At 35.2% G+C, this 14,651-nt stretch overlaps 1 protein-coding gene across 1 annotated transcript in view; it reads left to right on the plus strand.

Moving 5' to 3' along the window:
• The window catches only part of LOC136029666 (glutamate receptor 1-like), a 155,664-nt gene that overhangs the window by 82,222 nt on the left and 58,791 nt on the right, over window positions 1-14,651 (plus strand). The window contains exon 7 of the mRNA XM_065708170.1: window positions 11,433-11,597. Coding sequence (XP_065564242.1) covers window positions 11,433-11,597 — 165 coding nt within the window. The remainder of the gene's footprint in view (window positions 1-11,432; window positions 11,598-14,651) is intronic.

The following is a 14,651-nucleotide window of genomic DNA, read 5'->3' on the forward strand; positions in this document are numbered from 1 at the left end:
GTAAAAAAGCTAAAAAACTAAAAAAACTAAAAAAACTAAAAAAAGGTAAAAAACTAAAAAAAATAAAAAATAAAAAAAACTAAAAAAAAGGAAAAAACTGAAAAATAAGCTAAAATAAAGGTAAAAACCAATAAAAAACTAAAAAGAAAAAAAGGAAAAAACTAAAAAAAATTTTCATCTAAAAAACTAAAAAAGGTAAAAACTAAAAGAACTAAAAAAGAAAAAAATAAATGACGACACTCAAAGAGAAAGCGACCAGGACAAAAGGAATGTTCGATTAGCAATCAACAAAGCACCGGGACACAGGGAGTATAAATGACGACCAGGACATAAGTAAAAAAAAAAACTAACAAAACTAAAAAGAAGGTAAAAACTACAAAAAAACTAAAAAGAAAAAAAAAACTAAAAACTAATAAAAAAACTAAAAAATCTAAAAATCTAAATAAACTAAAAAAGAAAAAAAAGGAAAAAAATAAAGGAGAAAAACAAAACTAAAAAACGAATGTACATACAGACTGGGACACCGGGATACAAATGACGACCGGGACACAGGGAATATATATATATATATATATATATATATATATATATATATAAATAAGTTGTCCGTGGGTCTGTCGAGTGACGTCATGTCATCATGTCGTCATGACGTCATGAAGTTAGTTGTCGTTATGTTTGTTATGACGATGACGTCATTAAAGGTATTTAAGAAAATCGTTCAAAGACAAATTTTTAATTGTAAGAAGATCGTGGAAGGAAAAATGTTTAATTGTAAAATGACTGAAGAACCTACAATGGCAACAGCCGAGGAAGCTGCTCAAAAGACAAATTTTTAATTATAAGAAGATCGTGGACGGAAAAATGTTTAATTGTGAAATGACTGAAGAACCTACAATGGCAACAGCCGAGGAAGCTGCTCAAAGATTCTATGCCAAAAAACTTGCGGCTGATAGAGAAAGTAAGAAAAGAAAGCGTGCCGAGGAAAAAATAAAAAAGGAAAAAAACTGAAAAATAAAGGAGAAGAACAAAACTAAAAAAAATAAAAATAAAAACAAAAAAACTAAAAAGGTAAAAACTCCAAAGAAAAACTAAAAAGAAAAAAGAAAAAAACTAAAAAAACTAAAAAAAAGGTAAAAACAAAAAAAAACTAAAAAGAAAAAGTGGAAAAACATAAAAATTTATTTCATCATATGCCAATTCAAAAATAATATATATACAGACCGAGACACCGGGACACAAATGACGACCGGGACACAGGGAATATAAATGACGACTGGGAGACAGGGACACAACTACAACGGGGACGCCGGGGTGCACAGGGGGATATATAAATGGCGACGGGGAAGCAGGGAATGTTCGATTAGCAATCACCATCAACAAAGCTCAAGGGCAATCATTAGAATCATGAGGTATAACTAAAAAAACTAAAAAATGGTAAAAAACTAAAAACTAACAAAAAGACCAATTCAAAAACGAATGTATATACAGACCGGGACACCGGGACACAAATGACGACCGGGACACCGGGAGACAGGGAATATAAATGACGACCGGGACACTCAAAGAGACAGTACAGACTGGGACACCGGGACACAAATGACGACCGGGACACAGGGAATATAAATAACGACCGGGACACAGGGACACAACTACAACGGGGACGCCGGGGGGCACAGGGGAATATATAAATATATATAATATATATAAATATATAATATACTAGCTGTTGCGGTGGCGCTTCGCGCCACCCCAACACCTAGTTGGTGGGGCGCTTCGTGCCCCCCAAGCCCCCCACGCGCATAAGTCGTTACGCGCCATATTAGTTACGTGCCATTGTAGTTGTGTCCCTGTGTCCCACCTGTGAATATAGATAGATTTATATATGTGTTTCAAACTACGTAAAAATTGCGAATATACAACATTTTTGGCTTTCCCACTACTGGGTGCTTTCCGTTTCCAATTGCTAGCAATTGATCTGAAAATGTTTGACCAGAGTCATCGTTTTGCAATCGGACACACATATTTGTAGTTAATTTTAATATTTTTACGTGTGCCCATAAATTAGAATTTTTCAGGCAAGCATTCATTTCGTCTGCAGGAGTTAAACTACGTAAAAATTGCGAATATACAACATTCTTGGCTTTCCCATTGTCTGTGCATATACAAAGCCGTATGTACTAATAATGACGTCATATGCAAACGCTCTTTTTACAAACAAACAAACATGCATACACACAACTCGTTTTTATATAGATAGATAGATAGATAGATACAATACAAATTAACTGCGTAAAACTTGCGAATATACAACATTCTTCGCTGTCCAATTGTCGCTGCATATAAATAGATTGTCAGGTTTACCGACCCTCGAACATGCAACGTACAATTGTCCATGGGAAAAACAATCAGTATTAAGATCTATACCACATTTTTCTAATGATTGACCTTGAGCTTTGTTAATGGTGATTGCAAATGCTAATCGAATTGGGAATTGCAATCTTTTAAATTGAAAAGGCAGATCCGTTGGAATCATGGGAATGCGAGGAATTAGAACAGCCTCACCCTCAAAAGGCCCTGTCAAGATTGTGGCCTCTATTAGGTTTTTCATTGTTTTTTTTTACGGCAAGTCGCGTGCCATTGCAAAGCTTTGGTGGGTTGATATTTCTTAAAAGTATTATTGGTACGCCTATTTTTAGTTGTAGCACGTGTGGTGGAAACCCTGAAAGATCTATGGAATTTAAAAATTCAGATGGATAATTAACCGCTTCATTTGGTTCCAAAACTGTGTCGACTGACTTGTAAAGGACTGCCTGGTCTCGAATCTTGGTCAAAATAATATTGTTGATTTCGTGGACGTCTATATTTTTGGGTGCGAGAATCGCTCTTTCCCTTAGCCATTTATTATTTTTATAATTTTTTAGAATATTTGAAAATACTTTTTCAATCAATTCATTTTTGGACGTCACTTAATTACAGAAATCAGCAGGTAGTTGTATACGTCCTGAAATTGAGTCTATCGTATCATAAATGTCTTTTTGTTGCAACGTTAACTTGGAAATGTTATTTTGTGTATACGACAATAGATCACTCGTACTGTAACTTTGTTCACGATCCAATTCTACACATGTCGAAACAGCAGCGATACGGTTAGGTGAAGGCATTCCCAAATCCTGAAGAGGTTTGTTTGCCATACGTACGCACAAATCTTCTATAATAACTAAAGTGTAGTTATAAATTTCTGATGTAAAATCAAAAGTCATATCTGACGTCTCTAACGGTTTTCGATGGAGTATATCTTCGGACATTTTTGACTTATATTTTTCCCATAACTCTGTAGGAGCTGATGGAGAGCAAGTTGTTAAAATGATGCCAAACAATGTATGAATTTGACTTGGGGTTGACGTTTCGCACGCGTGATTGATGCAGTTATCCCAGTGTTGGTCATTCTACAATAAATTCAGAGATTGGCATGCACTACGGTAAGTGTCATGTATAGTACCGTTTACAGTTCTCAAATACTCAAAGGATGTCGGACCGGGTACATTCACCAAAAGCAGGTGTAGAAAGAAGCATTCATGTTGATTGGGGTGAATGGTGTAGAGTCTTTCTATCGTGGTATCTTTGAAGATGGTAGGTTGGCCGTCGACTGACTTACCCTGTTTTCGACGTTCAAATACTTTATTTTTAGTATTCCACGTGTAATACGAAGGCACTTCAGTATACAGCAGTTTTTTTGCAAAAGAATCATTTTTGCAAAGGGAAAAAAAGCTGTTAATTTTGTATCCGGTGGATTCAGGGCTCTTTGTTGCACGTTGGTTTCCGAGAAATAAACACGTTGACCATTCTGTAAATGTACCGCTAAGTGAACAACAGCTGGACTACGTTCATGTATCGGAAATGAAAGAATTCGCCAAACAGCTTCATTACTGCTTATGTATCTTCCAGCCTGATATTTTACGATTTCGTCGAAATCTTTGATTTCGGGCTGCAAGCCAAAAACTGCCATGTCACTGCCTTTGTTGACGTATTTACATATCATGTATTTGATTGCCTTTACGGAGTTACAGTATTCAACGTTTATGTGTGCATTAAATGTTTTTGATAATAATGGGGAATATGGAACAACCCACTGGTTATCTACTTCGATGGTGGTACCGTTGCCATTGTAGGTTCTTCAGTCATTTTACAATTAGAAATTTCTCTTTCAACGGTCTTCTTACAATTAAAAATTTGTCTTTGAACGATATTCTTAAATACCTGTGTCCTGGTCGTCATTTATATTCCCTGTGTCCCGGTCGTCATTTGTGTCCCGGTATCCCAGTCTGTAATTTCTCTTTGAGTGTCCCGTTCGTTATTTATATTCCCTCTGTCCCGGTCGTCATTTGTGTCCCGGTTTGTAATTTCTCTTTGAGTGTTTTTTCTTTTTAGTATTTTTTAGTTTTTTACATTTTTTCTTTTTTCAGTTTTCTTTTTCTTTTTTATTTTTCAGATTCACTATGAAATACATATCGCAGAACCTTTGTTTTTTTAACTAAAATCTGGTAGGCATTGATGACCTTATCCAAGTCAAAATCCCAAACCCAATCATCATCGCTATCATTTTCAGTTTTGATATGTTTTGACTCTCGCTGTCCAGGTGGATCTTCATCTAACTGCGCGGTTTTGCGTTCTTTAGCCTCAAGCCTGTTTCCTTGCTGTTCTTTTGATTCCTTGGCACGCTTTCTTTTCTGACTTTCTCTATCATCAGCAAGTTTTTTGGCATAGACTCTTAGAGCATCTTCATCGGCTTTTGCCATTGTAAGTTCATCAGTCATTTTAAACTTAAACATTAATAGATTTCTACGTGAACATATATGTCTTAAATATCTTTAATGACGTCACCGTCATAGCAAAAATGACGACAACTAACTTCATGACGTCAGTCGACACAGAAACATGACGTCACCTGACAGACAGACACACAGACAGACAACTTATTTTTATATATATAGATAAATATATAAATATATATTATTATATAAATATATAATATAATAAATATATAAATATGGCGCGTAACGACTTACGCCTGCGGGGGTCTTGGGGAGGGCGCGAAGCGCCCCCATCAAGTAGGTGTTGGGGTGGCGCGAAGCGCCACCCCAACAGCTAGTGTATCTATATATCTATATATATAAAAATAAGTTGTCTGTCTGTGTGTCTGTCTGTCTGTCAGGTGACGTCATGTTTCTGTGTTGACTGACGTCATCAAGTTAGTTGTCGTCATTTTTGCTACGACGGTGACGTCATTCAAGATATTTAAGACATATGTTCACGTAGAAATCTATTAATGTTTAAGTTTAAAATGACTGATGAACTTACAATGGCAAAAGCCGATGAAGATGCTCAAAGAGTCTATGCCAAAAAACTTGCTGCTGATAGAGAAAGTCAGAAAAGAAAGCGTGCCGAGGAATCAAAAGAACAGCAAGGAAACAGGCTTGAGGCTGATAGAGAAAGAAAGAACAGAAAGCGTTCCGAGGAATCAAAAGAACAGCAAGGAAACAGGCTTGAGGCTGATAGAGAAAGAAAGAACAGAAAGCGTGCCGAGGAATCAAAAAAACAGCAAGGAAACAGGCTTGAGGCTGATAGAGAAAGAAAGAACAAAAAGCGTTCCGAGGAACTACCAGAGCAACGCGGAAGCAGACTTGCTGCTAAAAGAGAAAGTGAAAAAAGAAGGCGTGCCGAGGAATTACAAGAGCAGCAAGAAATCAGGCTTGCTGCTGATAGAGAAAGTAAGAAAAGAAAGCGTGCCGAGGAATCACAAGAACAGCAAGAAATCAGGCTTGCTGCTGATAGAGAAAGTAAGAAAAGAAAGCGTGCCGAGGAATCAGAGCAACCTGAAAGTTATCGCCTGGCATTCAGGTACAACCCAGTCGATGATTATAGCTTGAGTAGATGTGTTCAAATCGGGACAATGTCTAAAATTTGTCCCTATTGCAAGGCCTTGAAATTCAATGGTAAAACAATGGGAATGTGTTGCGCCTAAGGAAAAGTTAAATTTCCTCTATTGGCTGCACCACCAGAGCCATTGAAGACTTTCCTTACTTGAACTACGTCAGAATCTAAGCGTTTTTTGTCACAAATCAGAAAATACAACTCATGTTTCCAAATGACGTCGTTTGGAGCCCAAATCGAAAATCCAGATCAATTTATGTCTACTTTCAAAGTAAAAGGGCAAATTTATCATAGAGCAGGGTCCCTTCTACCATTCTCAGGCGAAAATCATAAATTTTTACAATTGTACTTCATCAGTGATAGAAATTCTGAATTGAATGCACGTTGCGAAATTTCTCCCAACGTTGAAAGGACAATCGTTTCCCAATTGCAACATCTTTTCCACGAAAATAATAATTTAGTGCGTCTGTTCAAAGCAGCCATCGATTTGATGCCTACTGATACGCATAAAATTGTTATTTCCGCTGACAAAACGCCTCCTGGCCAACATGTGCGTAGATACAATGCTGCAACTATCGACGAAGTGGCAATCGTTATGGTCGGTGATCAGTTTTTACCTCGAGATATTATTCTTCATAAGCGAAACGCTCAGTTGTTAAGAATTACTGAAACTCATCGATGCTACGATGCCCTACAATATCCTATCATTTTTTTTGGGATGGAGCCGACGGCTATCACTTTAATATTAAATTGATGAATCCAGCCACTAACAAAGAAATGAATAAGAAATGCAGTGCAATGCATTATTATTCCTATAGACTAATGATTCGGCAGGATGAAGAAAATTATATTTTAAAATGCCGTGAATTGTTTCACCAATTTGTCGTTGATATGTATGCTAAAATTGAATCAGAACGTTTGCTATATATCCGCCTGAATCAGACCAAGCTCCGCTCTGAACAATACATTCATTTGCGAGATGCAGTTATAAATGACGGTAATACCACAAACGTTGGAAGATTAACAATTTTACCTTCGTCATATGCTGGCAGTCCCCGTCATATGGATGAATATGCTCAAGATGCTATTGCGTATATTCGTCTCTATGGTCGTCCAGATTTATTTATTACATTTACATGTAATCAATCTTGGGACGAGATACTGCAGCGTTTACTTCAAGGACAATCGGCGGTTCATAGGCATGACATTACGGCCCGTGTCTTCCGGCAAAAGTTGAAATCACTGATAAACTACATAGTAAAACTTGAAGTGTTTGGGTCAGTGCGATGCTGGATGTACTCAGTGGAATGGCAAAAACGAGGTTTGCCACACGCACATATACTAATCTGGCTACATAAAAAAATTACTTCGAACGAAATTGATGATGTGATTTCCGCTGAAATACCTGATAAAAATGTCGATAAGGGGTTACATGATATTAATGATAAGTATTGCAGCAATGCAAACTTATTATTTGGGATGAGTGCACAATGGCACACAAAAAATCGCTCGAGGCTCTGGATCAATGCTTGAAAGATTTGAGAGGGAAGTCGAAACCCTTTGGCAGCACATTAATATTGCTTGCGGGAGATTTCAGGCAAACATTACCTATAATACCTAGATCAACTCCTGCAGACGAAATGAATGCTTGCCTGAAAAATTCTAATTTATGGGCACACGTAAAAATATTAAAATTAACTACAAATATGCGAGTCCGATTGCAAAACGATGACTCTGGTCAAACATTTTCAGATCAATTGCTGGCAATTGGAAACGGAAAGCTCCCAGTAGACTCAATTTCAGGACGTATACAACTACCTGCTGATTTCTGTAATTTAGTGACGTCCAAAAATGAATTGATTGAAAAAGTATTTCCGAATATTCTAAAAAATTATAAAAATAATAAATGGCTAAGTGAAAGAGCGATTCTTGCACCCAAAAATATAGACGTCCACGAAATCAACAATATTGTTTTGACCAAGATTCGAGACCAGGCAGTCCTTTACAAGTCAGTCGACACAGTTTTGGAACCAAATGTAGCGGTTAATTATCCATCTGAATTTTTAAATTCCATAGATCTTTCAGGGTTTCCACCACACGTGCTACAACTAAAAATAGGCGTACCAATAATACTTTTAAGAAATATAAACCCACAAAAGCTTTGCAATGGCACTCGACTTGCCGTAAAAAAAACAATGGAAAACCTAATAGAGGCCACAATCTTGACAGGGCCTTTTGAGGGTGAGGCTGTTCTTATTCCTCGCATTCCCATGATTCCAACGGATCTGCCTTTTCAATTTAAAAGATTGCAATTCCCAATCCGATTAGCATTTGCGATCACCATTAACAAAGCTCAAGGTCAATCATTAGAAAATGTGGTATAGATCTTAATACTGATTGTTTTTCCCATGGACAATTGTACGTTGCATGTTCGAGGGTCGGTAAACCTGACAATCTATTTATATGCAGCGACAATTGGACAGCGAAGAATGTTGTATATTCGCAAGTTTTACGCAGTTAATTTGTATTGCATCTATCTATCTATCTATCTATATAAAAACGAGTTGTGTGTATGCATGTTTGTTTGTTTGTAAAAAGAGCGTTTGCATATGACGTCATTATTAGTACATACGGCTTTGTATATGCACAGACAATGGGAAAGCCAAGAATGTTGTATATTCGCAATATTTACGTAGTTTGAAACACATATATAAATCTATCTATATTCACAGGTGGGAGACAGGGACACAACTACAATGGCACGTAACTAATATGGCGCGTAACGACTTACGCGCGCGGGGAGGCTTGGGGGGGCGAAGCGCCCCACCAACTAGGTGTTGGGGTGGCGCGAAGCGCCACCTCAACAGCTAGTATATAAATAAGTTGTTTGTGCGTTATGTCTGTCTGTCTGTCTGTCCGCATATGACGTCTGAATTATTTCATCATATACCAATTCAAAAACGAATGTATTCAAGCCAAAACAAACTAAAAAAAAGGTAAAAACTACAAAAAAAAAAACTAAAAAGAAAAAAAAACTAAAAACTAATAAAAAACCTAAAAAAGCTAAAAAACTAAAAAAACTAAAAAAAACAAATAAAAAAGGAAAAAAACTGAAAAATAAAGGAGAAAGACAAAACTAAAAAATCTGTATATATAAAAATAAGTTTTTTATGTGTTATGTCTGTCTGTCTGTCTGTCCGCATATGACGTCTGAATTATTTCATCATATGCCAATTCAAAAATGAATGTATTCAAGCCAAAAAAACTATAAAAAAACTAAAAAAAAGGTAAAAACTACAAAAAAACTATAAAGAATAAAAACTAAAAATAATAAAAAAAAATAAAAAAGTTAAAAAACTAAAAAAGTTAAAAAACTAAAAAACTAAAAATGGAAAAAAAAGAAAAGAACTGAAAAATAAAGGAAAAAAACAAAACTAAAAAAAATAAAAATAAAAATAAAAAAATAAAAAGGTAAAAACTACAAAAAAAAAACTAAAAAGAAAAAGAAAAAGACTAAAAAAAAACAAAAAAAAGGTAAAAACCAAAAAAAAACTAAAAAGAAAAAAAGGGGAAAAACACAAAAATTTGTTTCATCATATACCAATTCAAAAACGAATGTATATACAGACCGGGACACCGGGACACAAATGACGACTGGGACACAGGGAATATAAATGTCGACCGGGACATAGGGACACAACTACAACGGGGACGCCGGGGGGCACAGGGGGATATGTAAATGACGACGGGGACACATGGAATGTTCGATTAGCAATCACCGCCAACAAAGCTCAAGGGCAATTATTAGAATCATGAGGTATAACTAAAAAAAACTAAAAAAAGTAAAAAAATAAAAGCTAAAAAAAAAGACCAATTCAAAAACGAATGTATATACAGACCGGGACAACGGGACACAAATGACGACCGGGACACCAGGACACAGGGAATATAAATGACGACCGGGACACTCAAAGAGAAATTACAGACTGGGACACCGGGACACAAATGACGACCAATGACAAATATAAATGACGACCGGGACACAGGGATACAACTACAACGGGGACGCTGGGGGGCACAGGGGGATATATAAATGACGACGGCGACACAGGGAATGTTCGATTAGCAATCACCATCAACAATGCTCAAGGGCAATCATTAGAATCATGAGGTATAGATCTGAATATGGATTGTTTTTACCATGGACAATTATATGTTGCATGTTCAAGAGTCGGTAAACCTGACAATCTATTTATAAGCACAGACAATGGAACATCGAAGAATGTTGTATATTCGCAAGTTTTACGTAGTTAAGAACATATATATATATATATATATATATATATATATATATATATATATATATATATATATATATATATATATATATATATATATATATATATATATATATATATATACATACATACATATATATATATATATATATATATATATATATATATATATATATATATATATATATATTTATATATATATATATATATATATATATATATATATATATATATATATATATATATATATATATATATATATATATATATATATATATATATATATATATATATCTATATTCACAGGTGGGACACAGGGACACAACTACAATGGCGTGTAACTAATATGGCGCGTAACAACTTACGCGCGCGGGGGAGCTTGGGGGGGCGAAGCGCCCCCACCAACTAGGTGCTAGTATATTTATATAAATAGTATATTTAATATATTTAAAGCTCGTATATTTATATAAATGAAAAATAGTATGATGTTTTTCCGGTTGCAAAATTTGGGCTTGTTTGATGTTGGATCTCTAATTTGCTTGCAATTTTCAGGGATCATTTCCCAGCCAAGAAATACACAGGTTCTATTGGGAGGGATGGTTGTTGGGACTGATGAAAGGTCCAATAAATTTATAGACCTAATCAGTTTCAAGCTTCAAGCCAGAGGTCATTAGGCCAAGAGGAACCTAATATACAGACACATTTATGTGGGGGTACTAGCCCTCAATAAAAGGGGCCCAAAAAGAGGCGAAATGCTTTTTTTATCGTCTCTAAAATTATTTCCGAGACAAGAAAAATTTGATTTGCAAATGGCTTTTGTCTGGGAATAATTGCGATAATTCCACTCCAGGAACCCACTAAAAGGCTGGAGTGTGATTTTTTCAGCTAAAATGATGAAGTGTCTTTTCTTTTTTTGAAGAATAATGTGTCTGCTATTTTTGTGTCTGTTATTTATATATTGATTCCTAGTTTGCAGTTGGTTATATGAGCTATCTAGAATTACACACAAAATAGAGATCTATTTTCTAAACTCAAAGGACATTTAGTGTGAAGGACTCATTTGTGAATACAATTATGGCATTTTTTTTTCTTGCCTCAAAAATTGAAAAAAGGCAGCTTGTGGTTATTGAAAGTAAAGTTTTTTTGTATCTTATGCTCAGTTTCAGTTTTTACTAGATTTGCAGATAAATTTTTCAATTATAGGTAATGGATGAAAGGTGGGACCACAATGTCAAAGAATACGGAGCAATTAATATTACAGGCTTCAGACTTGTGGACATTACAAAGTCGAATGTTCAGTATTTCCTACAAAATTGGAAAAGGCTAAACAATATGTCATGGCCTGGTGCCGGGAAATCATCAATATCGGTCAGTAACTGAACTGTCTTATACATTTGAATGTTGGAATAAATTTTTTTCCTTGGCCAAGAATATTTTATAATGTGCTACTTTGAAATTATTACATAATATTAAGATAACTGCGGAAATTTAAAAAAAAATTAGTTTAGTTATTCTAGAAAAAAAGGTGTGGGAAAAACTCAGCATTAAATTACAAGTAAATGCTTGAAAATTCAAGAGGAAAGGTGGAAATCTCAATTAGATAGACATAGAAATATGGCCAAATAGTAAGTGTCTGTGTCAAAAAGACAATAATGAAGGTCATTGTAAGATGCTGTGAAATATTAAAGTATCATATCAAACATACTCACCTCGTGAGTAGTATAGCCTTAATGATTTTAAGCATGCCTATAGCCACTACTCTTTTCTTCTTCAGTAGTTTAACGGCTTAATCATTTTTCTCGGTTGTTTTACTAGCTCCCTTAAGGTTTCCTTGTAGTACTGATATCCTGATGGGGGTGTACTCGCATTAGTCACATTAGTCCCTCAAAGTTAAGCATTTCCGATAAGTGTTGCTGTGAAGTAGAACAGGTTTTTAAGGAAGTTTAAAATCCTTTTATTTTGCCCCCATGAATACAAGTCCCTATGGCAATACTACAAATCAATATATTAGTTGTCATGGTGCAATTTTTTGCTGAATAATTTGGAATTTTATTTTTATTTTTATAACAGTAGAGAAGTAAAGTTCAAAGCGTTAATAGTGTGAATATGGTTTCTCTTCAAGAGACATATTTTACTATTGAAAATAAATCATTTTACACTATTCGAAATGTATATTGGGGTTCGCAGTGAAACGAAAATAATACTCCCTAATGCTGAAGAAGAAATTGCAAAGTGTTGTCGACTAACCCTTGAAAAGGATGAGATGCTTGCTATGTAATTGATATCAATGAACGGGTTCAAGTTCGATGAACCGTTATTTGTTGCATCAAAAGTGAATATAATGCATATACATAGACTACAAGATGGATTAAATGCGATTATGAAGTATATTCAGGGAGATGACTTGAATAAATATGTGAAAAAGAGTGAGATGTGGATGTTATTTTATAATTATGCTTTGAAAATAATAAAGTTTCTACACCAAGAATTTTTTTTCTTTGATAGATATTTTAGTTTGTTGTCGCTCGTTTTCCTCCTCTTAAGGGAACCAAAATGTGATCATTTTAAGTGGGTACTTGAAGTAAAAGAACGTTCTTTCTTGGATCGCTACCTTTTTTGAAATTAGCAGTATGTGAGTCATTATTGAAAAATTTGTAGTACACATGTCCACTATGGTTGTATATCTTGTCTAGCTTGTTGGCCTGTGAGAACTACACTATTGCAGATGAATATGATGAAAAGTGTAGATCACGCAATCCATGTATAAAACACAGTAACACAGAAATTCAAATCAAGGATTTTAATTCCTGTATTGAAGAAGTCTGTAACTCTGACACCAGAGGGTTTCTATGGTCCAACTGTCACTGTGATAAGTGTGATCAATGGGAAAGTACCTATCCTGGCATGATTGGAGAAAAAGCTTTTAGTTTATTTCTAAGAGAATGGTTTCGTCCTGGTTTCAAATTGTTTTGGGAGGAAGAACCAGGTGTACGCTTCAATCACTGGAATAAAAAGAGAAAATAGTTTTTTACGTTATCTTTGTGAAAACAACGGGTATTATGATCATAACCTTACCGATTTTTTTGGCAGTTGCGGAGAGTGACCCTTTATTTGTGAATTTGGTGTGCGATATTGCACTGAATAAGCAAATTGAAATGGTGAATTTTACAATATGAACGAAAAAAGTATCATTTACTTTATGAAAAGATGCAATAAAGGTGAGGTTACACTGTTCTTTAGCAAAACTGACCCTAACATTTTGCTACAAGATCAATACAAGCGAACCCAAATAATTTGCTGTCTCTAGTTATTGCAGACGATGTTGAGTATCTATGCGTAGAAGATGAAACCTAAGTAAAAAATCTTTCATGAAAACGAAAAAGAATTCGTTTATCCTTGCACTTTTATTAATAAACAAGCTTACAAAAACTATTAGAACAATTTATTCTTAGGGCACCGAAATCAAGATTATACAGATATGAAATATTTTTTTTACTACGAAGTCATCCTAGCGAGGGTTGTCCAGATAAATGCTGAGAAATCCATTTTAAGTATAGCCATGACATCGGAAATCCAAATAAAAAAGTGCATGAAAGCTACAGCTGTTTTCGACAAGCCTTATACCCTCCTTCGGTTTCAAATAATAGATTTCACTTTGCTCTCAATTTAGGTCTTGATATCAGGAGTGAATAATGCATATGGTAGACCAAGAGGATTGAAAATTATCTACAACTTGTTGTTTTAAAGATATATAGCCAATGACCTATGTTTATTTTTGATGGACTACTATTAGAAATGATATTGGTATTCTTAATGCTTCGGATTTTGTTCAAGGAAATCCCAGAGTATACAATAGGATTTGTAATTGGACCTGTATGGATCCAAGTTCAACACACTGATTATTTTATTTGTGTTCATGGTGCCAAGTCTAGCAGAACACTGCTGTCGGGGTGATTTTCCAGTAGGTTTCAAACTAATTTAGTGAGGTAAGTACAACGCTCTCTGTCAATGGTTTGTTAAAGGTGCATTTTAGGCGTACAATGCTCATTTGTATGATACTCATATCTTCAGTGCCCGAAAAGTCTAGCACAGTGATACCATGAGTTTTTGAGAACGTTGAAGCAGTTATTTCGTGTTGGAATAGTTGTGAATCTCGATGTAGGGACTGCATTGCCAATTCGCGCAGACTTCTGTAGGATTCACTTTACTTTGCCCACAAGAGAGGAAAATCCCAACATTTCAAAGTTCTGTGGAGAGCTTTTCCATGATCCTACGGAACTGGCACTTTTTACAAATGCAAAGCAAGTTTTGGAGGAATTTCATCGTTGATAAATAAAGAGTTGGTATAGATGCATGAATTTGTGGCAATATGTCGTTGATTGGTGATAGTATGAGGAACGAGAAGTTTGATATTGTTTTCGG

The sequence above is a fragment of the Artemia franciscana genome, chromosome 7 (assembly GCF_032884065.1).
Source record: "Artemia franciscana chromosome 7, ASM3288406v1, whole genome shotgun sequence".
Lineage (NCBI taxonomy): Eukaryota > Metazoa > Arthropoda > Branchiopoda > Anostraca > Artemiidae > Artemia > Artemia franciscana.